A 25,575-nucleotide genomic window follows, 5' to 3' on the forward strand; every position below is an offset into this window, starting at 1 on the left:
CATCAACATACTGGATAAGAGTAGCACCAGAAGGCAATGCGAGAGTATCAAGCTGAGTTTTCAAAGCCTGACTATAAATGGAGGGACTCTCACAATAACCTTGAGGAGCGCGCTTAAACCGGAAACTGCGGCCTCCTAAAGAGAAGCCAAAAATATCCCTACTTTCCTCAGCAATCGGAATACTGAAGAAAGCGTTCTTCAGATCAATAACAGAAAACCAAGCAGCTGAGGCAGGGATTATAGTAAATAAAGCAGTAATGTCCGGGACAACAGGAAACTGTGGCACAACGATCTTATTGACCTCTCGAAGATCGATCACAAACCAATACACAGGTGGCTGAGAAGAGTTAGTACGCTTAAGGACAGGCAGAACAGGACTATTACACACATTGCCTCTCGTTTCTTCAACCACATATTTCTCAACCAAATCATAGATAATCGCTAAAAGAGCTCTTTCGCCATCACTGGAATTTTTGTACTGAGGAATGCGAGGTAATTTAGCATTCGACTTAAGGGTAACAACGTAGGGTGGAATCTGCAAGAGACCAACATCATTGGGACCTGTAGCCCAAAGTGTATCAGGGAGAGAACGCAGTTCCAGTGGAAGGCGATCCTTAGACAGATGCATCGGGGAAATCACTTTCTTATCCACCGTAAGATGTACTCCCGAAGGAGAACAATGTAATGTCGCATGCAATCTTTTCAACAAGTCCAAACCCAACAGATTCTCGCCACAGCCAGTCGTTAAAATAAGGGGAGCCTCCAATTCACTGGGACCAATAGAAAGGGGCAAAGGACAAGAAACCGGGTTACCAACTGGGGCGCCAGAAAATCCTTTTGAAACATTGGTCAAGCCAGACAAAGGTGCGCCGGGGAGTTTAGAGTGCATGATAGAACTCTTTGCTGCACCAGTATCCAAAAGAAAAGGTTCTGCCACACCTGATGTAATCACTTCAACATAAGGTCTACTCTGGTCTACTGGAACTGACACTACTCCTTCCCTTTATCCATGGCTGTCCTAACTATCATTAAAACCAGCACTCTCACTTCCAACATAATAATCATCAGTGTTGTACTGAGCGGACTGGGTGGTCGAAACATTCTGTTGGTCAAAATAATTCATAGAATTCTGAAGGGAAAAGGAACGTTCATTCTGGGGAAACGTACCACGTCCCCTACCCCTAGGTACTTGTTGGAAACCACCACAACCTCTCAGACCAGACATACCATTAGCACGCTGTAGCAAGATCGGGCAACTATTCTTGAAGTGACCTTATTCTTTACAATAAGCACACTGATTAGGGCCTAGCGGGAGTCGCGAAGCAAAAGACTCAGGCTTCTGCAACAGTTTCTGAAACTGTGAGGGTTGCTGAAACTGACGCGGATTAGGGCGAGGCGGATAAGCCTGCTGCAGAAGAACTTTCGTTTTTAATTCTCTAGTCTTCTTCTCTACTTTATCCTTCTCATCTTTATCTCTATTCTCATAGTATTGTGCAGTAGCCAATATCTGGGCCGAAGAAGAAACAGCCCATGAACTCTCAGAGACCTTTAACTTATTAGAACGTTCAGGAAGTAAATTGAAAACTAACTTATCTACAAACAGCCTCTGACCACCTTCTGTACTCATGTCCTGACCACTATGATCAATGAATGTTTCCTCAAACCTAGTGAAGAAATCAGACACACTCTCGTCTTTCTTTTGTTTGCATGCCGCTAACTTGTCCCAATTCACCCGCAGAGGAGGCATCATAGTTTTCATTAAATTAATAATCCTACCAGGTAGTTCTGCAACTAAGGGTTCAGGTTTGGCACCTCCTATCTGCCGACTATCTGCAGCAGTAATATTAACCCACGTATCTCCTAACTCTGGCGTGTGATCCTCGTGACGGATCTTCGCCCACAAGGGTTGAGGAACTACATTACCCATCAACATATCTATGTCAGCTAAATTCATAACACACGCATCAACTGTCTGAGACAACTCCTTATAATAACCAGCAGGATTTTTACGGGGTTCAGGCAAGGTCTGCTTTAGAGCCAGGACCTCAGCTCTCTTCCAAGGGACATGCACCCACACTCGCTGAAAATGAGCCGGCGCAGCCGCAATACCATGAGCGGCATCAGCCACAACTGCCTCTCTCCATACAGGGGGAACCTCTCTCATAGGATACTGCTTCACTTTTCTCCTAATAGAAGGGTCAGGTTCGAACAATGACTGAGGTGGAAGTCTAGACCTAAAAGTGAGTAGTGTCTCTACCGCTTCCTCAACATCGGAACCCACTATCGTCCCTTTAGCAAATTCAGACTGAACATTAAGCAATTCCAGTAGAATTGAACCCAACTCATTATCTTTCCACTCCTGACGAAGGAAGGTACACATGACATCAAAAATATACCTTTGTTTTCGTGCCTCCCACTGTAGGAAGATATCCATAACCACTTGTGGACTGTACTTGGAGGTATTTGAAACCCATCTACGAGCAAGGAGATCTAACACTGCCAGCTCTTCGGGACCAGGGAGCTGACTACATCTCTGCTTACGTTCAGAAACAGGGGTCATATTCAGTGACCCAAAGAAAGGAGACAAAAGACTAGTGACAGTCTCAGTCATTTGTTGCCGAGCAGAAGGAGAAGAAGTTGACATGAGGACAGGAGACAAAGTGTTTTGAGGTGACAGAGACGTAGGGACAGAAATAAGAGAAGTTGAAGATAAAGGAGTGTAAGGCAAAGGAGTTTGAGGCAAGGCTGGTCGCAAGGCTGGCGGCCCTGGAGGGGGCTGCGCCGGGGGAGGAAGAACCACCTGTGAAGCAACGGGTGGCTGAACACCAACAGGGGGTTGAACGACAACAAGGGGTGCAACAACTGATGGTAACGGAGGTGCAGTAGCACCCTGCACATAAGGGGGTGGTAATCTCAGTAAATGTGACATCAATGGATCCTTTTCAGGTTCTTAGGTCACATTTGAAAGGGGAGGTGGCAAAGCCGGGTAACATTTGTCAATGGCTATGCAATGTTGTCTATCTGACACTTCAATCGCACGATCTTCTTTATCTTCCTTAAACTGCCTAGCAGCTTGCATTACCGATATATTCCTTTCCTTCCTATCTCTCTTAGCTTGCTTAATTTCTCCCTGTTTGGCTTCTTTACGCCAAAGGCGGAAAGAGTCAAACATCGCCGGCCGGGCTTTCTTCTTAAATAGCACAACTTCTAGGTTATCTAAAACATCTGATTCAAAACTACCATGTTGGGGGGGGGCGTGGCTTCGCGAGCGGCAATGGCGGTCGCAGCTTGCTAGAGCTCCCGCCGGCCCGCAATTAATCCAGCAATTTATCCTGGCCCCCGAGCCCAAGACTCACAACCAGTGGGGAGCGGATGTTGGTGACAGTGCCACGGATCCTCCGGTGCAGTGGGCGGAGATCCCGAGTGGTCAGACGCGATGGAACAGCGGAGCGAGGAGTGCGGCCTAGCACGCCGAGGAGAAGCCTGGGCCTCGATTTTGGCACTCCCCGGCCGGAAGGCCTCTGTGTGGATCGGCTGGCCAGTTGATTGCCGTAGACTTTTGCTACCCTGAGGGCCGAGAGACAGCTGGCGATTCTCCTCCCAGGGCCCCACTGGAAGTGTGGAATTCAGTGGTGCTGTGAGCCTACCGAATCGGCTGCTGCGGCCCTGGGAACCGGGTGCCGCCGGGGCCTCGAGTTTCGTGACCCCCGCCGCAGGAGATATCACCCGCTTCTGCCGGGGGAACTGATTTGCTCGGAGGGGACCTCCTCTGCTGACCACAAACGAACGGAGGTCCCGCAGGTGGCTGGACGGCGGCGGGTGGACCGGAGCATCGCTGGCTGGCTACGCGACAGGCGGCGACCTGTGAGTACCCCCCCCCCGGGTCCCCAGGCAACGCGGGAGTGGAGGCCGGCTCTGGGGAACGGAAGCCCGGCATTGTGGCGCCCGCGACATATGGCGGAGTGACACAGATCGGCCGGCAAAGTGTGGGAGGCGCTGGCCATCGGCGGATGGGTAGCGGATCTCGGGCCTGCCTTGACCTGACCCGGGGGTAGGGCTGTACCAGGGACACGACCACCTAACCCTCACAGTGGAAAGGGAGCCGCTGAGTGGGCCTCCCCTGATAGACTTAGCAGAGGTGTTCGGAGACCCTACACAGCCATTCCTGCCTACATAGTCGGTGGCCCATGTGAAACTCGCAGCCATGACCAGGGGAGGTGGTGGCCTCACCAAGCAGGCGACAATTGACAAATTCACAGGGCCCAGTGGGGGCCCCGGACCATCGGGAGGTGGACAGCAAGGAGGGGGGCCGGACAATGCAGCACTTATGGCGGCCATCACCCAGTCAAGAGACATGCTAGACGCCAAAATAGGTGCGGTGGGCGCAGATGTCACCCTATTGCGTCAAGACTTGCGAAATGCAGTGGCACGGATCACAGAGGTCGAATCTAGGGTGTCGGTAGTGGAAGACGACGTGGGCACCCTCAAGAAGAAAATGGCGGCAATGGAAACTGCGCAACGGAGCCTGGCGCTCCGAGTGGAGGATGCTGAAGGGCGCGCACGCCGCAACAACCTCCGTTTCATTGGCTTTCCGGAACGATGTGAGAAGGGTAACATGGAACAATTTCTCACGCAGTGGCTGGAGACTTGGCTACCCCTGGGGGCTTTATCCAACTGCTTCGTCATTGAACGCGCATACCGCGCCTTGACGCAGATGCCACCGGAGGGCGAACGGCCCAGGGCGGTGATTGCTAGGCTTCTGAACTATCATGACCGAGATGTTATTTTAAAGGAAGCAAGAACCAGGGAAGCTATTCTCTACGAGAATCGAAAGATAATGATCTTCCCAGACTATACAAAGCTAGTGCAGCAGCAGCGCCACTCATTTATGGCCGCGAAAGCGAAGTTGCGAGGTCTTAAACTCCAGTACTCCCTGCTGTACCCGGCGCGTCTGAGGGTAATCTTCCAATCGCAGACGCTATTTTTCGACACTCCAGAGGACCTCTTCAAATGGACCGACGAAACAGTGCGAATCAGGCCGAACTCCCAGCCGGGACTGAACCCGGGCTCCTCAAGGGGGTCGTCGCAGGAACGGGGAGATCAGACGACCAAGAACAGGAGGAACCGGTGTTCCAAATCACGAAAGCGAGCAGCCTCCGTCAATGGCACACAGGACAGTGGTAGAACCGAGGACTCGGACCATTCTGGCACAGATCACGGACGACTATGAGGACTCGGTGCCCTTTGTAAATTTGGTGTTACAGGTCCTGGCTAACGGAGACAGGGCTCTTGAGGTTCAGTAGACTGGATGCATCATCGCTGCCTCAAGATTGATTTGCGACTGATTACTGACCATGAGTGGGGTTGTGGGGTGGGGTTCGGGGACTACATATTAGGGGCTACCGTTCTCCTACTGATGTGGGAGGTAATAGGGGATGGAGGATGAGTTTACGGTTTTCTGGGGAGTTGGGATCCATTGGCATGGCTGGTCCTGGGCCCTCTGTTTTGGACTCGGGGTTACCCATGGCGCGAAAGGTACTTCATAGTTCGTTGAGGTATAGGGGGGGGAGGTGGGGTGCGGGTGGCCAAGAACGAGGCTGCTGAGTTGGAACCGGGAAATGTTCAGGAATGTGGGGCCAAGGAATTGATGGTTGGTTTGGGGGTTGGGGGTAGGGGGGGGAGGGTGGGAACTGTTCACCATGTTGTCTTGGGGAACTGGGGCGGGTGGGAGGGACTGCAAGTGTTTTTTGCAATGGTTTTCCTTACAGTGCGTGATGAGTGGCATTGGCACAGAGGGCCCACTTGGTGGGTCCCACTTGACTATGGCTGAAATGACTCATAGACTCCCCGAGGAGTCTCTGCGAGTGATCACGTGGAATGTCAGGGGGATGCTGGACAAGATTAAACGTGGGGCGGTATTGCGCTGGGGGAAAAGGGAGGTCGCAGATGTGTTCCTGCTCCAAGAAACCCACATGATGGGCTCGAAGGTATTAGGTCTGCAGAGGTTTGGCTATCACCAGGTGTTTCATGCCGGGTTTTCCCGGGGGTCCAGAGGAGTGGCCATCTTGATACATCGCAGGGTGGCCTATGTCCACGAGAAGCAGTGGGTGGACCCACAGGGTCGCTATATCTTTGTTAAGGGCATGGTGGCCACTGAGTCTGTGATGTTTGGGAGTGTCTACGCCCCCCCCCCCCTGCAGTGGGCCCTGGCTGAGAAGCTGTTCACGGTGTGGGAGGATATCCCCGAATCATTAGCGGTGGTGGGGGGAGATTGGAACGATGTGATGGACGTGTGTATGGATCGCCGGAGGCGCCAGGAAGTAGATGGGACCACCCCCACCCCCCCCCACCCACCAGACTGCATGCTATGACTGAGGGAATGGGCTGGATGGATACATGGCGACATATGCACCCTACGGCACGCGAGTATACATATGTGTCAGCAGTGCATGGCTCCTTCTCAAGATTGGACTATGTGTTTGTGCCCAGGGAATGCTTGTGCAGGGTGAAGGGCGCCGAAATCTTGCCGAGGGGCCTGTACGATCTCTCCCCAGTGTCGGTTAGGGTAGAACTCCGTCGAAAACGTCAGCCATTCAGATGGAGGATGTCCTCGTGGCATCTCCAGCAGCCTGCCTATGTTAAACACTTGCGTGAAGCGATAGACCTCTATTGGCGAGAAAACCTAGTGGGCGACATTGGCGCAGGAGTGGTGTGGGAGGCCATGAAGCACACTATACGGGGGGTGGACATCGCGTGGTGTACTGCGGCCCTTCGGAGGCGTCGGGAAATGATCACAGAAGCGGCCACACAGGTAGAAACACTGGAACAGCAGAACCGGGAAGGGTGCGATGACGTCGGGATGCGGTTGCTTCTCCAGGCACAGCAATCTTATGCGTCTATCTTAATTGATGAGGCCAAACAGGCATGGCTGGCCACACGGAGTCATGTACGATGCTCCATAGACTCTGCCAACACAACCTCCAACCGATCACGCTCCCGGGTCTTACGACCAACAACGGAGTGGTCCTTACTGACCCAGTCGAACTGGCGTCGAGTTTTGCCACCTACTTCACAACCCAATACGCCCCGTGCGGCCGTCTATCGGCTGACGAAGTGGCTAAATTTATTGATGACTTGCCACCTAGGGCGGTGTCAGACGAGACCAGGAGGGCCCTTGATGCACCCCTTACAGCTGAGGAGCTGGGCGACGCCCTGGGACAACTTAATGCCGGGAAGGCCCCTGGCCCGAGCGGCTACCCATGTGAGTTTTATAAAAAGTTTCATGTACAACTGGGGTCCCATTATCTACATGCACTCGAGACGGCGCGTGCGCGGGGCGCGCTGCCCCCGGACTGGCGCCATGCTGAAATCGTAGTGTTTCAGAAGCCAGGTAGACCCCCCGACAGACATGAGTCGTACCGTCCCATTTCTGTACTCAATATTGAGGCTAAGATTCTGGCCAAGGCCCTGGCAAATCGGTTATTCCCGCATATAACAGACCTAGTACATCCGGACCAGGCCGGATTCATGCCTCACAGAGCGACGCGGCATAACATCCGACGTGCACAGGCAGCGATTGATGCCATGGGAGCCACGGGAGAACAGGCGGCCCTGTTGCTAGCTGATATTAACAAAGCCTTTGATTCAGTCAGCTGGGCGTACCTCTTTGCACTCACTCTTGCCCCGTCTTAATTTGGGCCCGGTCTTCTTGTCATATGTTAAGCTGCTGTACACGGATATTACGGCCTCGGTGCGTGTCGCGGGGGCGGTATCGGAAACATTTCACATTGGACGAGGGACCCGACAGGGGTGTCCGCTTTCCCCCTACTTATTCGCTCTGGCCATGGAGCCCCTGGCCGCCTGGGTGCGTATAGATGCGCAGATGCGGGGCTTTGTGTGGAACGGCGGCCTATCGGATAGAATCGCGGTTTACGCGGACGATGTCCTTTTCTTTCTTACCGATTTGCAGCGCTCGGGGCCGCGTGTGCTGGAAATTATGCGAATCTTTGAGGAGGTCTCGGGCCTCTACCTGAACCTGCGTAAATCCACTCTATGGGTACTGGGCGATGGCACCGTGACGGATCCCTGGACATCGGGACTGCAGGTGGCTACGGACGGTCTGAAATATCTGGGGGTGTTCCTATCGGAATCGGCAAACACTGCCTGGGAACGCAATATAGTGCCCGTTTGGGAACGAGTTCAGTCAGATGTGAAAACCTGGTCTCGGATGCCCCTGTCTATATTTGGCAGATCTGCGATTTTCAAGATGGTTGCGCTCCCGCGCCTCCTATACCAATTGCAGAATCATCCGTATCCAATCGCACCCCAGTGGTTTCGACAAATCAACTCGGTCTTGGGCCGCTTTCTATGGGCTGGGGGGGGCAGCCGGGGTAGCGCTGCGCACATGCTTCTTGTCCACTTACTGTGGAGGCCTGGCCACCTCAGATCTGCTGTCCTATTACCAAGCCGCTCATCTACTAATCCTGAACGAATGGTGGTATGGAGACAGTGGAGATCCGGCATATGCCCTGGAACGCACATTGATGGGCGACAATACACTCCACACAATCCTCTACTCAGCCCGGTTGCGCCGGACGTTGCCGAGGGTCACAAGACTCATCTTTGCTGTATGGCCGCAGGCCTTACGCCGCATGGGTTGGTGGGGTTGGCTGACCGCCGAAACGCCGCTGTGGCATAACGGCTTACTACCAGAACTATCGGCATTATCAGGATTCGGTGGCTGGGACGCGATCGGAATCTCGCAGATGGGACATGTAATGTCCGGGACGACGCTCAAGTCCTTCCAAGCGCTTAGCACGGAATTCAATATGCCCCAGTCCCAATTATTTCGGTACCTACAGTTCAGACACGCACTAACGCCCAGTATTGCCATCCTTGACTCGCTCCCTGAATTTTGCCCAATCGAGGCGAAAGTCTTTATGGGTGACCTTGGGGATAAGAAAGTCTCTCGTATCTACCAGACGATGGTCACTCACTGCTCCTCCACCCTCCTTCCCTTGAAGACAGCTTGGGAAGCTGATATTGGTCCCCTAGACGAGGATGATTGGAGGGAGGCCCTAGAATCCCCTAGGGGGGCAGCCATTGCAATACGGTTTAGACTAATCCAATTCAAAATTCTCCATAGGGCCTACTACACCCGTGAGCGTCTGTGGAAAGCAGGCTTGATTGAGTCCCCAGAATGTTTGCGCTGTGGGGTTGCAGTGGGCACATTGCTTCACACGGTATGGTCGTGCCCTAGGCTGGTTGGCTTCTGGAGGGGTGTGTGGGGCTGCCTGTCTGAGGTGCTGGGTTGGACCCTTCCTCGTACTCATCGCCTAGGCCTACTCCACATCCTAGAGGGGGTTGGTGGAAACATATACAAACGTCATTTGTTGCTCCTGGGGCTGGTGATTGCCAAAAGGGACTTGGCCCGAGTTTGGAAGGATGTGAGGGCCCCCCCTGAGTGCATGGGGAGCCGGACTGGACTTTTGTATGGGTCTAGAGCGACCGATATTTGAAGCACAAGGGTGCCCTCGCAAGCACTTTAAGGTGTGGAAGAGATGGGCAGATTATAGGGGTTTGACACTGGACCCCCCGGCGGAACCTGAGGAGGATCTCTAGCCCCCTGATGTCTGGCGAGCCCTTACTTTGCGCCATGAGTGCCATGTCACGACTAAACACTGACGCTACTTGTACACATGTGCACAGGGTTAGGGTGGGACATGGGGAAAGGTCTGGGAGGGTTGGGCAGTTGGGGTTAAAAGAGATTGGGGCGGGTGTAGCTGTTTTCTCTTATTAATGCTTTCTCTCGATTCCTTGATTGGACGTTTGGTCCTGTGCTGTAACTGTGCCAAGATGCTTGGTGGTGTTCTCCGGACTGTGGGGAGCCACACTTATTACTTTGCCCGATCCTATCAATAAAATTTGTTGTGAAAAAAAACTACCATGTTGGGGCCATCGTAAACACCATCTTTCCTTGTATAACGGACCCGTACTTCATTAAAGGTAATGGGACCTACACCATGCTTTGAATAGAGCTCATAAGTTGGAGTTCCAACCAGAGGTATAGGACACGAGTCCTCCAATCTAGAATCCCTATTACAACTACAACAAAACCATTTCCTAAATTTGCTAAACCCAGGCATCTTTTAGCTCACTAGACTCGCTTCAAACTTCAAGGGGGTATCAAAAATGATACACTCGCAAATATACGAACCCCTCGGCTTCGAATATTGCAATGGCCGAATCAAAACCAAGAAACAAAACAAAGTCGTGGGAGCGACCCACTTATACTTAACCAAAATGTCTGTTACGCCACCAGAAGAAGGTCTAACGTGTCGCCGTACAAATCATCACAAGAGGGTCCAAGACAGGGCGACAGTCAGGGCAGCAGTCCTTCGCAGACGTCGGAAAGGGGAAGCCTCGCAGAAAAAACCTTCGGTCCACGTCGAAATGCAGGGGTCGATGAAGTGGCGGCCGTCCTCCAGAATTTCCTCACGGGGCTCCTCACAATCTTCGGGCTTGGACCAGTACCGCTGAAGTCGCCCCACGTTGGGCGCCAGTTGAAGAACCAGGGTTTAACCCTGCGGTGCCAGGGGCACGCCTAAGATCTTCGAGTTCACCTGTCTTGGTATACAGAGACACGGAATACTTCTGGATGGCATCAGAGACCAAGTTTATTAGCTGCAGCTAGTAACAGTGATCCTAGAAATACATCACGGTGTAAATTCTCAGGAGACTGCTCACTTTACTAAGGCGAGACGTCTCCTTTACCCAATATTCACATTATAAATGTACACCCACTGCACAAAATTCTAGCCAATAAGGTACATTTTTAAACAAAGTGTCACATAACAAAAACTCAATTTACAGTATCCCAACCCAAAAGTTAATTATTAGGAATGTCCCAAATTCAATCTCCATAAGCCGGACAAACCTATAATTGAAAGCATAACCCATGTAATGAAGAAACATAAAAAAGAAACGGTAACAGATGTTGAACAAGATAAGGCATGTGCAAGGAAACTAAAAGTTAGCGATGTCCTGAACATTGATTGGCAATCTCGGACAAAGATCAATCAGGGAAATTGGCTTTGCGAGGTCAGTTTCAGGTGAAGAGGTCAGTTTCTTACAGTTCATTTCAGAGTCAAAAAGAAACCTAGTTAATGTATAAATGAACTAAGAAGGCCAGGCCACTTTATTCGCCAGGCTACCTTTACAGGCCTACGTGAGGGCAACACAAACTGGTGGCACAGAACAAAATGGAGTCAGACTCGAGAATTACAGAACCTCAACAGGAGCCGCCCCATGCAAGGCAAGGCCCCGTCCTCCAGCCATGCTCTTTCCATCACCAGGGTCTATGCTCGGACCATGCTAGCGCTGAAAGGGCCGCCGCCTCCTAAGCGCTACACTGCTGCATATCATCTATACAGGAGCCCCCCCATGCAAGGCAAGGCTCCGTCCTCCAGCCGTGCTCTTTCCATCACCAGGGTCCATGCTCGGACCATGCTAGCGCTGAGGGCCGCCGCCTCCTAGGCGCCACACTGCTGCATATGATCTATACAGGAGCCGCCCCCATGCAAGGCAAGGCCCCGTCCTCCAGCCGTGCTCTTTCCATCACCAGGGTCTAACTCGGACCATGCTAGCCCTGAAAGGGCCGCCGCCTCCTAGGCACTACACTGCTGCATAGCATCTATACAGGAGCCGCCCCCATGCAAGGCAAGGCCCCGTCCATCACCAGGGTCTGTGCTTGGACCATGATAGCGCTGAAAGGGCTACCGCCTCCTAGGCGCTACACTGCTGCATAGCATGTATACAGGAGCCGCCCCTATGCAAGGCAAGACCCCGTATATCACCAGGGTCTGTGCTTGGACCATGCTAGCGCTGAAAGGGACGCCGCCTCCTAGGCGCTACGTGGCTGCATGGCTGCTGACGCTGGAAGGGCACGCCGCCTCCTAGGCGCTACAGCAGGGGTGGCTCTAGGCTCATGGTGGCCCTGGGCAGGGAGCATTGGTAGGGGGCCCCAGAAGAGGGGTTCCGGGCGGGGCGGGGGCGGAGCGTGAAGGCCAGTGAAGTGGGGGGGGGATGTCAGGGTGTTTGGAAGTGGAACAGAGGCCGTCAAATCCTGCCAGGGGCCACCACGTAAATATGTATCCATCCTCGGAGGATTATTATATTAAGGATATATATTGGTGTGGTGGCCCCTGGGGTTTGGTGGCCCTGTGCAGGTGCACAGCTTGCACATGCCTAAGGCCGCCCCTGGCTACAGGGCTGCATGGCTCTGTACAGCAGCCGCCCCATGCAAGGCAAGGCCCCGTCCTCCAGCCGTGCTCTTTCCCTCACCGGAGTGGGCTTGGCGGCGCTACACGGCTGCATCTAGCGCTGCAAACTCATTCACTCATCAATCCAGTCAAATGTGGCGCACGCTTAGGTGGCCACAGCGGCTGAGGAACACACCGCTCATCGCATGGTTGCATCAGCCACAGTCGCACTATTCAGTGTCCGGGTGACACATGACAACAGTATTCACTGGCACAGTCATGTAATGTTTATTCCATCAAACGTGTTTATATAGCGAGAGGTAGAGGTGGACGGTGGAGTGGCTGGAGATCAGACTTACGCTGTACCCAGGGCTTTTAGTGAGCCGGGTCCTGCCGGTGCTCAGCATCGGCAGTTCCAAAAACGCAGGTGCTGAGACGGGTCCCTATCGAGGCCTCCATGTTTGCCCTCAAAAAATCTTAACTCTGTACGAGGTCCACCCTTCACTGCCTTTGATGTAACTTCGCAGAGACTCCTTATAGTTCTTTCACAATCTTTCACAATCTCATCTCAGAACTAAAGAATTTTCAATGTTATAGACAAGGAAGGCATGGTTTGTGTCTATTTATTATATACAACTAACAACCACTGACAAAGCCCATATTCCTGACTTGTTGTAGGTGTAATGTCAATGCATATCGCCTACTGCTATCACCTCTGTGGCCTCTGGCACTTTCTGTACATTACTGACCATGCAGCTCGAACATCTGGGCAGTCACCATGAGGGTCAGCCTGGAGCGAAGTGATGGAGGGCAGGATATGACCCTTTAAGGCTTCTGTAGAATACAAGGCAAGGCTCCGAACCAGAGCAGGAACACTCCGCTTGCCCTGACCCTGCAGCAGCAGCAGCAAGTGATGATCGCAGCTTTTTAAACAGGACAGTGGCTGGTGGGTATGGAGGTGGACAGTCTCCCTGACCTCACATTTAAGGAAGTGCACGGTGATGATATGCCTAGTGCTTAATTTGTAAGCACATTATGCCGCCAATGAACAAATGCATCTTTTAGGTTTTGGCGAGGGTTGGTAGTGGGGGTGCACTTTGGGATTAAATGATTGTACACAATCACATTCTGTCTAATGTTTTTCTTGTAGTGATGACGAAGACTACTGCAACCTGGCTAATTGAAAAGGGGCGTTTGTTTCAAACGTTGAAATGGCTAAGGGGCGGTTAGGAGGTAGACGTTCTTAGAGTAGCCCTGCCCAGAACGATTGCTGTCCAGCAATTATGCTTTCTGGATATGCGCGTGACAGATGCTGTTTTGTGCAAACATGAGATTATGCAGTGTTTTAAGATGGATGACACCGGTGGTGAGGGCTCTAAAAGAGGCGTGGCCTTGAAGAAGGAAACCCTGTCAGAGGCATGGACTATGTCATTCAGGGCTTGCCCTCATGAAAACGTAATGCATTTGCCTGGCAGATTCACAGAGTGCTCCTGGACACAGAATAGAAAATTCAGCCGGCACACGCTATTTATTTACACGTTACGATTACACTATTATCCTCAATCATCAGCGCTAAAACATGTTACAAAACAATTGTAACAAGGAGGCTTCTTGCTGTGGTAACCGCTGGACAGCGAAAGGCACGACGAGGATACCGTGGTTATTTAGATGGGGTCTACATGCATCTTATACCCAGGGACGACACTGGGACAGTGTCCAACTCTCCACTACGCTGCTTCGTCTGGGTGTCACAAAGGGGGCTTCCTGTGATGTTGAGTTGCAGCTCTTACATTTGACCGAAAGGTAGGTACAGTTTTTCCCCACATTCGATTAACAACAGAAATAAATAACCCTACAGGGCCATAGTTCACTCACTTTACTTTTAATTTTTTGCAGCTGGCTGTTCTCAGCCCACACTGTAAAAAGAGGGGGACTTTTTCCCGGGCCCTGCTGCCTGATGAAGAGACCCCACGCAGTGGCTGTCGGCACGCGCAGTATATTTCACAGCAGGGCATTGCAACCATAGCCGGTGCTAACAATAAGGTTGGCATAGAGACAGCAGAGGGAAAGTGACAGCAGAGTGAGAGTGATTGAGTGAGAGTGACAGCAGAGTGAGAGTGACAGCAGAGTGAGAGTGACTGAGAGTGACAGCTGAGTGAGAGTGACAGCAGAGTGAGAGTGACAGCAGAGTGAGACACACCGCAGAGTGAGAGACACAGCAGAGTGAGAGTGACAGCGAGAGAGAGAGCGACAGAGAGTGACAGCAGAGTGAGAGCGACAGCAGAGTGAGAGAGACAGCAGAGTGAGAGTGACAGCATGAGAGACAGCAGAGTGAGAGTGACCGCAGAGTGAGAGTGACTGAGAGTGACAGCTGAGTGAGAGTGACAGCAGAGTGAGAGTGACAGCAGAGTGAGAGGCACAGCAGAGTGAGAGACACAGCAGAGTGAGAGACACAGCAGAGTGAGAGACACAGCAGAGTGAGAGTGACAGCGAGAATGAGAGCGACAGAGTGAGAGTGACAGCAGAGTGAGAGTGACAGCAGAGTGAGAGCGACTGAGAGTGACAGCTGAGTGAGAGTGACAGCAGAGTGAGAGTGTGAGAGTGACAGCAGAGTGAGAGACACAGCAGAGTGAGAGACACAGCAGAGTGAGAGTGAGAGCGAGAGTGAGAGCGACAGAGTGAGAGTGACAGCAGAGTGAGAGTGACAGCAGAGTGAGAGTGACAGCATGAGAGACAGCAGAGTGAGAGTGACAGCAGAGTGAGAGTGACTGAGAGTGACAGCTGAGTGAGAGTGACAGCTGAGTGAGAGTGACAGCAGAGTGAGAGTGACAGCAGAGTGAGAGGCACAGCAGAGTGAGAGACACAGCAGAGTGAGAGTGACAGCGAGAATGAGAGCGACAGAGTGAGAGTGACAGCAGAGTGAGAGCGACAGCAGAGTGAGAGTGACAGCATGAGTGACAGCAGAGTGACAGCAGAGTGAGAGTGACTCAGCAGAGTGAGAGTGACTCAGCAGTGTGAGAGACTCAGCAGTGTGAGAGGGACTCAGCAGTGTGAGTGTTCCAGAGAGAGCAGGGTATGCTTGTGCTCTTACATGGTGCACTGACACACAGGAGCTAAAACAAAGAACAGATGAACACATATTTGGGAGCTTCATGGAGCCAGCCGGCCCTCTGTGAGGGAAGCAGCAAGGAGGGGACGCCCCAACCAATCAAGCACAACTACTCACAACCTACTGTATGATTACAGCACAGGCCAAAGGGCAGAGCTAGGTCTTTTCCCATTACGTAGGGTGAGCAGTGTGTCTGTGTGTGTGTGTGTGTGTGTGTGTGTGTGTGTGTGTGTGTGTGTGGTCGTGTGTGTGTGTGTGTAGGGTGAGCAGTGTGGGAGTGTGCAGGGTGAACGTTGTGTGAGTGTGCAGGGTGAACAGTGTGTGTGTGTGTGTAGGGTGAGTAGTGTGTGAGTGTGCAGGGTGAGCAGTGTGTGAGTGTGCAGGGTGAACATTGTGTGAGTGTATAGGGTGAGCAGTGTGTGAGTGTGTAGGGGCAATGTGTGAGTGTGCAGGGTACAAAAACTCGAACTAAGTCCACCACATACACACACATAACACCACACACACAACACCACACACACAACACCACACATGAAACACCACACACACAAGACCACACACATAAGACCACACACATACACAACACCACACACATACACAACACCACACACACACACAACACCACACACACACTCACCACCACACACTCACCACCACACACTCACCACCACACACTCACCACCACACACGCAACCACACACACAACCACACCGTCAGTGCACATTTTCATCAGACACAGACACCATAAGTCGTCAGTGCATGCTTTCACCGGGCACAAACACCACCAGCCGTCAGGGCACGCTTTCACCGGACACAAACACCACCAGCCTTCAGTGCAGGCTTCAACCAGGCACACACCACTAGACGTCAGTGCACGCTTTTACCAAACACACACACACACCACCAGCCATCAGTGCACACTTTCACCAGGCACACAAAACACCAGCCACCAGTGCATGCTTTCACCAGGCACACACACCACCAGCCATCAGTGCATGCTTTCACCAGGCACACACACCTCCAGCCATCAGTGCATGCTTTCACCAGGCACACACACCACCAGCCGCCAGTGCACGCTTTCACCAGGCACACACACCACCAGCCGTCAGTGCACGCTTCCACCAGGCACATACACCTCCAGCCGGCACTGCACGCCTCCACCAGGCACACACACCATCAGTGCACAATTTCTACAGGCTTACACACCACCAGCCATCAGTGCACACATCAATTGTTAACACATCCACAATTAACTATCGTAGCAATCGCAGTATGGTGCACTTTACTTTTAAACATATTCATCTAAAGCGCAGCATGCCACCATTGCTACAATTCTAATCCAACCCACATAAATCCACTACACACCACATGCATACACTCCATAACACATGGCTAAAAGACATTGCTATTTACAATGCCATTAGCTCTAACTCAAATAAATCCGAGACCTATTGCATTTCCAATGCTTGTTTAAAGATGTTCCTGTTGGCTTGCAGTCTCAGCTGTGTGGGGAGGGCATTCCACACCTTTGCAGCTAGATGAGAGTAGCTTTTACCACCCCATCTAGCCTTTTTTATTCTAGGCAAGAGTACCAGCCCTGTATTGGCGGATCTCAAGCTACGCAGAGGATTGTACCAGAAGAATAGTTTTTGGATGTTAATAGCAGCACCTCCGTATGACGCCTTGTGCACTAGGCAGAGGGCTTTCAATTTTACTCTTTCAGGGAAGGTAAGCCAGTGGAGCTGTCTGATGCTGGCAGACGTGGGATGGTATTTAGGAGAGTGAGCAACACACGGCCCGCTGCATTCTATATAGATTGTAATTTTGCAATTTAACCTTTGTCTACACCTAAGAATAATGCATTCCCGTAGTTAATACGAGAGAGTACCAAGGCTCTAATTACCATTTTCCTTAACATGAAAGGGATAAATGGCAGGATTTTGCGTAGAACTTTCAGGGGGAAAAAACAAGCAGAGGTTACTTGGGTGATTTGCTTTCCAAGCTTTAATTCGCCATCAAATATAAAGCCTAGTTTCTTTGCCTTCATCACCGGAGATGGACACTGGCCCTCCTCCGCCGGCCACCAATGTTGACTCTAACTAATACAAATTGCAGGTTTGCACAGAACTCAAATCTCTTTGCATTATGAGCATACAATAGACTCAAGTGTAAATGGTTTCAACTTTTGGGCATTGTCTGGTGCACTAGGCTAAGTGGCTAACTGCTTTTTAGGTCTCTGCATGCTTCGCACTGCGTAAGCAGTGGGCGGAGTCCGGAATTTTATGTTTTGGCTACAGTGGGGCTTGAACCCGCCCCTCTTCTCCATTGGCTGGCTTCCTAAACGGAGGCCAGCCATTGGAGGAGAGGGGCATCACTCTGTTCAAACCCCGTCTTTTTGCGATTCGGGGGCGTGTTTTTTGCAGTCTTTAAGCCGTGACGTCATCCGTCACTCAACTGCTAAAAACACGCCCCGAATCACGAAAATGTTGGAGCTTTGTGGCAGCCATTTCAGGCCCACCGCAGCCGGAAGAAGTCGTCCTCAGGTGAGTGCTTGTTTGCTCTTTGCCGCTTACCAAGTAATGCTGTGTGAAACGCAGTTATGTATGAGGCATGATTGGTGGCCTGAGCAGAAATAATGACCTAATTTCGACAGTGGCTTTTTCAAAACCAGCACAGACAACTTTTTTTCTTTCGTTCTGAGATTGTTGTTTTTTAAGATGTGGACGCTCGCCTGCTCCCGCTGTCCTCGTTCCCGCCCCCTCCCGCTGTCCGTGTCTTTGTTCCTGCCCCCCTCCTGCTGTCCGTGTCCTCGTTCCCGTTGTATCTTGCCCCCCTCCCGCTGTCTGTGTCTTTGTCCCTGCCCCCCTCCTGCTGTCCGTGTCCTCGTTCCCATTGTATCCCGCCCCCCTCCCGCTGTCCGTGTCTTTGTTCCCGCCCCCTCCCGCTGTCCGTGTCCTCGTTCCCTTTATTCATTTTATGAGAATGAATAACAAGCATTTACAATGCAATGGTCTCAGTATTATTAAAGGTAGAGCTATTGGCATTGCTCATTACATTTTTTTTCATTTTCTTTTTTTTTTAAACATAAATAAATGGTATTGTCATTTACAATGGCAATAGCTGAGCATTAGACAGTAGTAGAGAGTATTCCCGGACACTGAGCCACACACACACACACACACACACACCCACCCACACACACACACACACAGACAGAGCCACACACACACACACACACACAGACGGCTCTGTCTGTGTGTGTGTGTGTGCGTGGCTCTGTCTGTGTGTGTGTGCATGGCTCTGTCTGTGTGTGTGTGTGTGTGGCTCTGTCTGTGTGTGTGTGCGTGGCTCTGTCTGTGTGTGTGTGTGTGTGTGTGTGTGTGGCTCTGTGTCCGGGAATACTCTCTACTACTCTCTAATGCTCACCTATTGCCATTGAAAATGACAATACCATTTATTTATGTTTTTTTTTTTTAAAAATGAAAACAAATTTCAAGAGCAATGCCAATAGCTCTACCTTTAATAATGCAGAGACCATTGCATTGTAAATGCCTGTTTTAGGTATGGCGTCAGTCAAGACCGTATGGTTTTACTAGAATTATATATGTGTATCATGTATATACTTAAAGGGGCTTTCAGTCAGACTTTTTCATCCACTAGGCCTTTGTTGTGTAATTCACTTTTTTCTCTGCCCACTGCAGAATACAGCATCGAGGACTGGGTCGGCTCATTCCAGCTGTTGTCTAACTTTCACAAGAAACACATATGCACACAAAGTAGTTCCCTTAAGTGCATGGGACTGCAAAGGCAGTGTGTGCTTTTTGAAACCAAAGAAATATGTTTGTTTAAAGACATTGTTAAAAATAAAATAACGTTTTGCAAAAACCAGAGTAAAACAAAACAATCATGACAAACCCAAAAGGCTTTCAGTCAATACCATACCTACTTACTGGCTGCGCCAATGCCTTTTTGTTTAGAATCTTTTAGTTAGTTTTATATCTTTGAAACAAACAATATGAACTCCTCCACCCGGTCGACAGTTGCCAGAGTAAATCCACACTCCCCATACTAGGCGTAAAGACACCAGCACATACAATCTCACTCCACATAGAAAAAGCCATTAGACCCCACCTTGTTCCGACCTGGCTGTGCCAATGCTTGTTATTGGGTTCATCTTAACCCAAGAGCTTATTTAAATAACCACCCTTGCTTCTGAAACCCACACACATTGGAACATATGCCTTGTTCTATGTAAATACCCCCAATAAAATCAATAAAAATGAAATAAAGTATCTGCACAGCCATAATTTGGTCTCGGCATAGTGCCAGAAAGTAACACATAACATGTGTATTTGGAAAGCGCACGTTCACCACTACAGGTATCTTGGTGCTGAATAATAGATGGTTGTTGTTACCCAACTCAATGTTTCTCATTTTATTGACCTCAGATGGATTAAAGGCTGAGTGGACCTGATTTTTTGAACCTGTGACCATGAGGTCGAACACAGGCCCCTGCAGTAGATGCATTGGTCCACTGAGCCACCAGACCCGACCCAGCAAGTGATCTATAACTGAGTGGAATGCACTATCCCAGTAACGTTTCTGCAATCCCCATATTGGTGATTGACGGAAATGTGCTGCCTAGTTTGAGGTTCTGTGTGGTTGAGCCGCCAATGTTGTCTAGAAACTAAATATGCGTGAAGGACAACTATCACGGTTAAAATATGGTTACAGTTTTTTATTAAAATATCAAACACAATCTTTTAGCTGCCTTCTAATTAAGTAGTCACAATGTTGCGAAAATAATGTGCCTGATGGGCTGCAATTTACTTTTGTAGTACTCTTGAATTCTAGAAGTAAGCCAGGAGAAAGCCTACTCCTAGTTACGCCTGAAATTAATGAGTAATCCAGTGGTACTACAAGGGTAAGTCACACTAAAGCACACACCAGTCTTTGTGAATTGGGGCTACAGTCCTTACCATCTGCTCAGGGAAGATGGTGTAGTAAACTGGGTCACAATGCATCTACCTTTGTTACTTTCCTGCGCAGATCTATGTTGTCCTATTCTTAGTTGGCAAGTCCAGAAGTAGCGGCTGCTCCGCTAAGGTGGAGGAGCATCGGCCCACTACTTTGAAGCAGTGAAAGGAAGGGAAAATAAAATGATAATAACATAATGTTATTATCATTTTATTTTCTCCTGCTGCAGCAGCTTTGCGTGATGGGACGGGGTGGGGCTGCTCTGCTCACATAGCAAGGCAAGGAAGGAGTGGTAGCACCCTCCTAAGTGCGTATTGACTTTTTTTCCGGCCTAAGAAACAGTCATGCGCACTTCACATGTTTTCGATGGAGGCTGCATTAAGTCAGCGTGGAGAACATGTCCAGGCCCACAGTCCCTGGCTGAGCGATGAACCACGGCGCTCAGACTAATCATACCTCTGCACTGCAGTGTTGTGATTGATCAGGCGAGCCTGGGTGCTTACCAATCACAATGCTGCATTGCAGCTTTGGGATTGGTCAAGGGAGCCTGGCTGCCTGCTTCCTGTTCCATTCCAGATGATAGATGATGGAGAGATGTGATGGTAAGGTAAATTTTTTATTTTTATTCATAATCCCCTTACTTCCCCCTCTCCCCCACCCCATCTCACCACACCTGATCTGTGCCAGCCGCAACTAGGGTCCAGGGCATGGTGCACCTACAATAACAACCCTGTTTCTTCTGGTTTTGTAGGGTGGATCCTCTGGTAAAGGCACAACATTGAAGAATGGTTCTGATGCAGACTTGGTGGTCTTCCTCAGCTGCTTCCAGTCTTTACAGGACCAGAATAAGGAGCGAGGCAATGTCATTGAGGAAATCCGTGAGATGTTAAACAAATGCCGGAAGAGCATCGCCTACGAGCTTGAGATTGAAGAACCAAGAGTCAATCTGGATCCTAAAGGAAAACTGCGCCAGCCACGTTCCCTGTCCTTCAGCATACGTTCCAGGAAGGTGAATGAGGCCATCGATGTGGATGTACTTCCTGCTTTTGACATTTTAGGTAAAGTAATAACATGATTATCTATTGTATAAGACTCTTGTTCACGTGGTGCTGCAGATAACAGAAGTGTATTGCTCAACTCAATGGTACTTACTACTTTCTTTATGGACCTCAGTAAAATGAAAAGGCTGAGTGTTTAATAGACAAATCAGTATTCAAGTCAGTGGCCATGCAGTTACACAGCTTGCATGCCAGTGAATGCATCTGCTCTAAGAGCTACCACTCCAGTTGTGCCAGGATGGATACAGCTTCACTACATATTGGGAATATTACTGAGCTTTATTCCACACTCACTACTGTTCACTATTAATCTAGAAATCATGGGGTTTGCGTGGGGCAAAGGCAAACCTTTGCCACGCATGCCCAAACTATATATGCACACATGGGTGTGGGATCTCCATCAGCCACACATGGGCTCCTATTACCTAGCAAACTGCTAATCACATCTAACAAACTGGGTGGAGGCAATGCAAGATACCATGAACAGCCATCAGATTGAGAGTGCTACGACACACTGGGGGGTATCCATCTATGCCCTCTGTGCAGCAAAACCCGAGGCACGGGTACTGGCCAACCCAATAATATTGAACATGCTCAAAGTCTTAAAGCAGGTGCATATACGCCTCAGAGTGAACCCTTGGCTCCAATCAGTGTTCCCTATCTGGAATAATGTGAGGATCTGAATCGAGGAGCAGATGGTCAGTTGGCTGAAGTGGAAAGAGTGTGGGATTCATTCACTTGACCACCTGCTCTCTGGGCCCTTGTTTAAATCCTTCTCGGATCTTGGTGCGGAATTCGGTCTTCCACCGATGACTGTTGGCAATATCGCCAGCTTCACGGCAGTCTTTGAGGGCTCTTGGGGCGGGACCCAATCTCTTGCCCTCCATCCCCAACTTGCACCTATTTTGATGAATTGAGCAGATTTTGGAGGGCAATATCCGGACTGTATAGTCTGTTGCTAGATCTCACCTTCTCCCAGACCACTTTGGAATCATCCCGCCTTTACTGGCAGTAGAATTTAGGGCACACCTTTTCCCCTGAGAACTGAACCTCATTGCATGACTGCCACAACTCACTTCTGTGGGTGGCTCAACTGAAATGTGCATATTTTAACATTTTGCATAACTGGTACTGACTTGCCAAACTACACAGAGCTGGCCTGTTACTGCACCCCAACTGTTGGAGGTGTTGGATAGGCGGTTCGATATGATGCCTATTCTATCGACCTGCCCTAAAGTTATTGGCTTCTTGATGGAGGTGTGGTCTACTGTTAGCCAACTGGAGGATGCCATAATAGTTCCCTTGGGCAGATTAGCTAAAGATCCAGGAGACACAGGGGAGGTAGGAGAGTCTGCACACCATTTTGGAACTTATGAGAGGGGGTTTGAGGAGGACAACACAACCTTTCCTCATATTGATGGATCGCAATGTTACATCAACTCCTATATCTGATGGCGGGCGTGGATTCGCCGAGTTTCGGAATGGCCGCATATTAGAGCGGCTCCGACAGCTGACTTTATTTATCCTGCATTAATCCGATAATACCCCGGGGGACGGCAGCCCAAATCGTACCTGCTGATGGCCTGGTGAAGGGGTACCTCTGGGAAGGTGCTTCTGGCGTCTGTAGCGGCTGTGGACTGGGACAGCGCCAGATGGAGATTAGGGCCTGACACAGCAGACGCTGGTGCAAGCAGAGGCTGTGCGTGGACGAGCTGACTGGAGTGGGCGCTGCACAAAGACCGGGTCGCGGTGTCTCGGCAATCCATTTACCGCAGAAAAGTGCTGCGGAGATCGAGGCGGACATCTCAGGCAGACACAGGTAGCTCCAAAGCAGTACGCAACTGCACTTGTGGATCGGACCGCTGACTGGTATAGGTGGCGCTGGTGGAGGCTGCAGAGGACAGAGCTTCTGGATTACCAGCGCGCTGCTTCCTGGGGCACTGTTCATGGTGCGCTGCGAGGGAGCTGCACGACCGGCACTGAGGAATGCACTTGTCTGGCCCCCGGTATCTGCACGGACTTGATGAGGTACTGTGCGCCCTGAGCGGAGCGCGAGCAGGAGTGTGCGGAGCTCGCGTGGCTGCCATTTTGTGAGTGCGGCACGAGCGGCTGGGTGAGAGCTGGCACAGCAGACTAGTAATGACTAAATCGCCTTTCCTAAAGCAATAACTCCGACCCAGCCCGAGTTTAGTCAATCTTGAAAGTGATTTCTCAGCCACGGACAGAAAAGGAAAATAGCGCTTCGGACCTGTATTATGTGATTAAGAATCATACTGGTATGGGGCAGGGAATCCAACATGGCGGCTACAGGATGCAACTATATCTGAACTTACCTGCTGAAGGATAGTGGCGCACATATCACAGAACAAGCAGTGGATGGATGGAATAGACCGGTTGCCCTTCACAGTAGGTGGTCAAGGCGTGGGGAGGTCAATATTATAAGGATGTGCACACCATTGAGACCACTGTCTAGCCGTGCGCGCCCTGTGGATCGGACAAGTTAATGACAGTAGAGGATCTCTGGTCTACTGAAGTTCGGACAGACGCTGAGTTGGACACCATATGCAGTGGGACTGCTGGGTGAGTGTACAAGTGGCGATCGTACTGCCTGGCGCCGTAGGGAGGGTACTTGGCACCTCAGTGAGAAAGCTGGAACCTCTCTAACAGGATACAGTGTTGCCTGAAGCGTATATCACCGTGATCAACAGTACCTTATCCCTGCTTGCCTATACGGGCAGCTTAGTACCTTTAGGGCATACCAGAGCGCCAGGGGGAGACAGCCCTGCAGATCGCTCATCGATTGCCGCCTTTGTGGTGAGCCCACCTGGTGCATGTGTGCGGCAAAAAGAGTATAGGGGTTTTTACAGCCGCTACCACAGCGCCGGGCGAGGTGCGACACAATGGGGAAGCCGGACACGCGACAGCGCAAGATCACTTTCAACAAGAAAAATAACAGGGAGACGGAGGGTGATGCGGCACAGTCGGAACAGAGCGAGGAGCCAGTGACAACACAGCCACGAGAGGAAGACATCCGTGCGATGTTTAAAGATCTGAAATCCAGCCTCCAGGGGATTGACCCGAAAATGAACTCACTGGCGGAACGAATGGATAGAATCACACAGCGAGTAGAAAAACAAGAGGGTCGCCTTAGTGTCCTAGAAACGAGAGTGACAGAGACAGAAGAGGGGCAAATGGATATGGACAAGAAGCTGCATGAAATGGATGGAATACTGAACATTATTAAGCAAAAGAATGAGGATTTGGAGGCCAGGTCGAGGAGGAACAACATACGTATAACGGGAGTGGCAGAGACGACGGACATCCAAAACATGGAAAAATATGTAGAGATGATGATGACGGACCTATTTGGACAAGACCTCTCTGCGATGTTCTTGGTAGAACGCGTGCACCGCACATTGGGACCAAGACGCAAACCAGGCACCCCGGCACGACCTATTCTTGCAAGAGTGCTTAATTATAGGGACCGCAAAACAATACTCCGGCTAGCGAGAGACAGGGGTGAGATACAATATAAAGGCAACAACATCACACTGTACCCTGATTATGCGCAGCAGGTCCAGGCGGCTTGCAAGGAGTTTCTTCCTGCGAAGAAGATTTTTCAACGGATCGGAACCAAGTATGCTTTAATATATATCCTGCGAAACTGTGGGTTCAAGGACCAGGCAAGTCCACCTTCTTTACAGACGCGAAAGCAGCATTGTCTTACACGAAACAACTGGCGAAAAAGCAAAAGCAGCGGACAGCAGGCAGCGCCCCACAAACGGACAATAACCTGAGCGATAATGACTGATACTCCTAGACCTGATCGCCGGATGTTCAGATAAGTATTGCATGTGGCCCGCCCCCTGGCTGTATATTATTGGACATTCACTGTACTTTAACATTTTAAGTTCCTAATGATACTTCTACCATGTTTCAATGTCGTGCTAGATTGGAACTTAGCGATTATGTTTGAGAGAATGGGTCTGCCGTCCTAGGTGGTATACTGTAAGGTCGGCCACCCTGCCAAGAGTGCAGGGGAGTAATGCTGGCGACCCCATGTACCTCCATGGGATGTATCCCACGGGTTCACTACTGTGGACTATTAGGTTACAATTTCTGGGGAATGGGGGGGTGGTGTCACAACCTGTTTGGGGGGTTGGTGTGGGGG

At 50.6% G+C, this 25,575-nt stretch overlaps 1 protein-coding gene across 1 annotated transcript in view; it reads left to right on the forward strand.

Annotated features, from left to right (window-relative positions):
* The window catches only part of LOC147679611 (2'-5'-oligoadenylate synthase 1-like), a 163,004-nt gene that overhangs the window by 50,594 nt on the left and 86,835 nt on the right, over positions 1 to 25,575 (forward strand). Inside the window, exon 2 of the mRNA XM_086943182.1 lies at positions 21,098 to 21,404. Coding sequence (XP_086799308.1) covers positions 21,098 to 21,404 — 307 coding nt within the window. The remainder of the gene's footprint in view (positions 1 to 21,097; positions 21,405 to 25,575) is intronic.

The sequence above is a fragment of the Lissotriton vulgaris genome, chromosome 11 (genome assembly GCF_964263255.1).
Source record: "Lissotriton vulgaris chromosome 11, aLisVul1.2, whole genome shotgun sequence".
Classification (NCBI taxonomy): Eukaryota; Metazoa; Chordata; class Amphibia; order Caudata; family Salamandridae; genus Lissotriton; species Lissotriton vulgaris.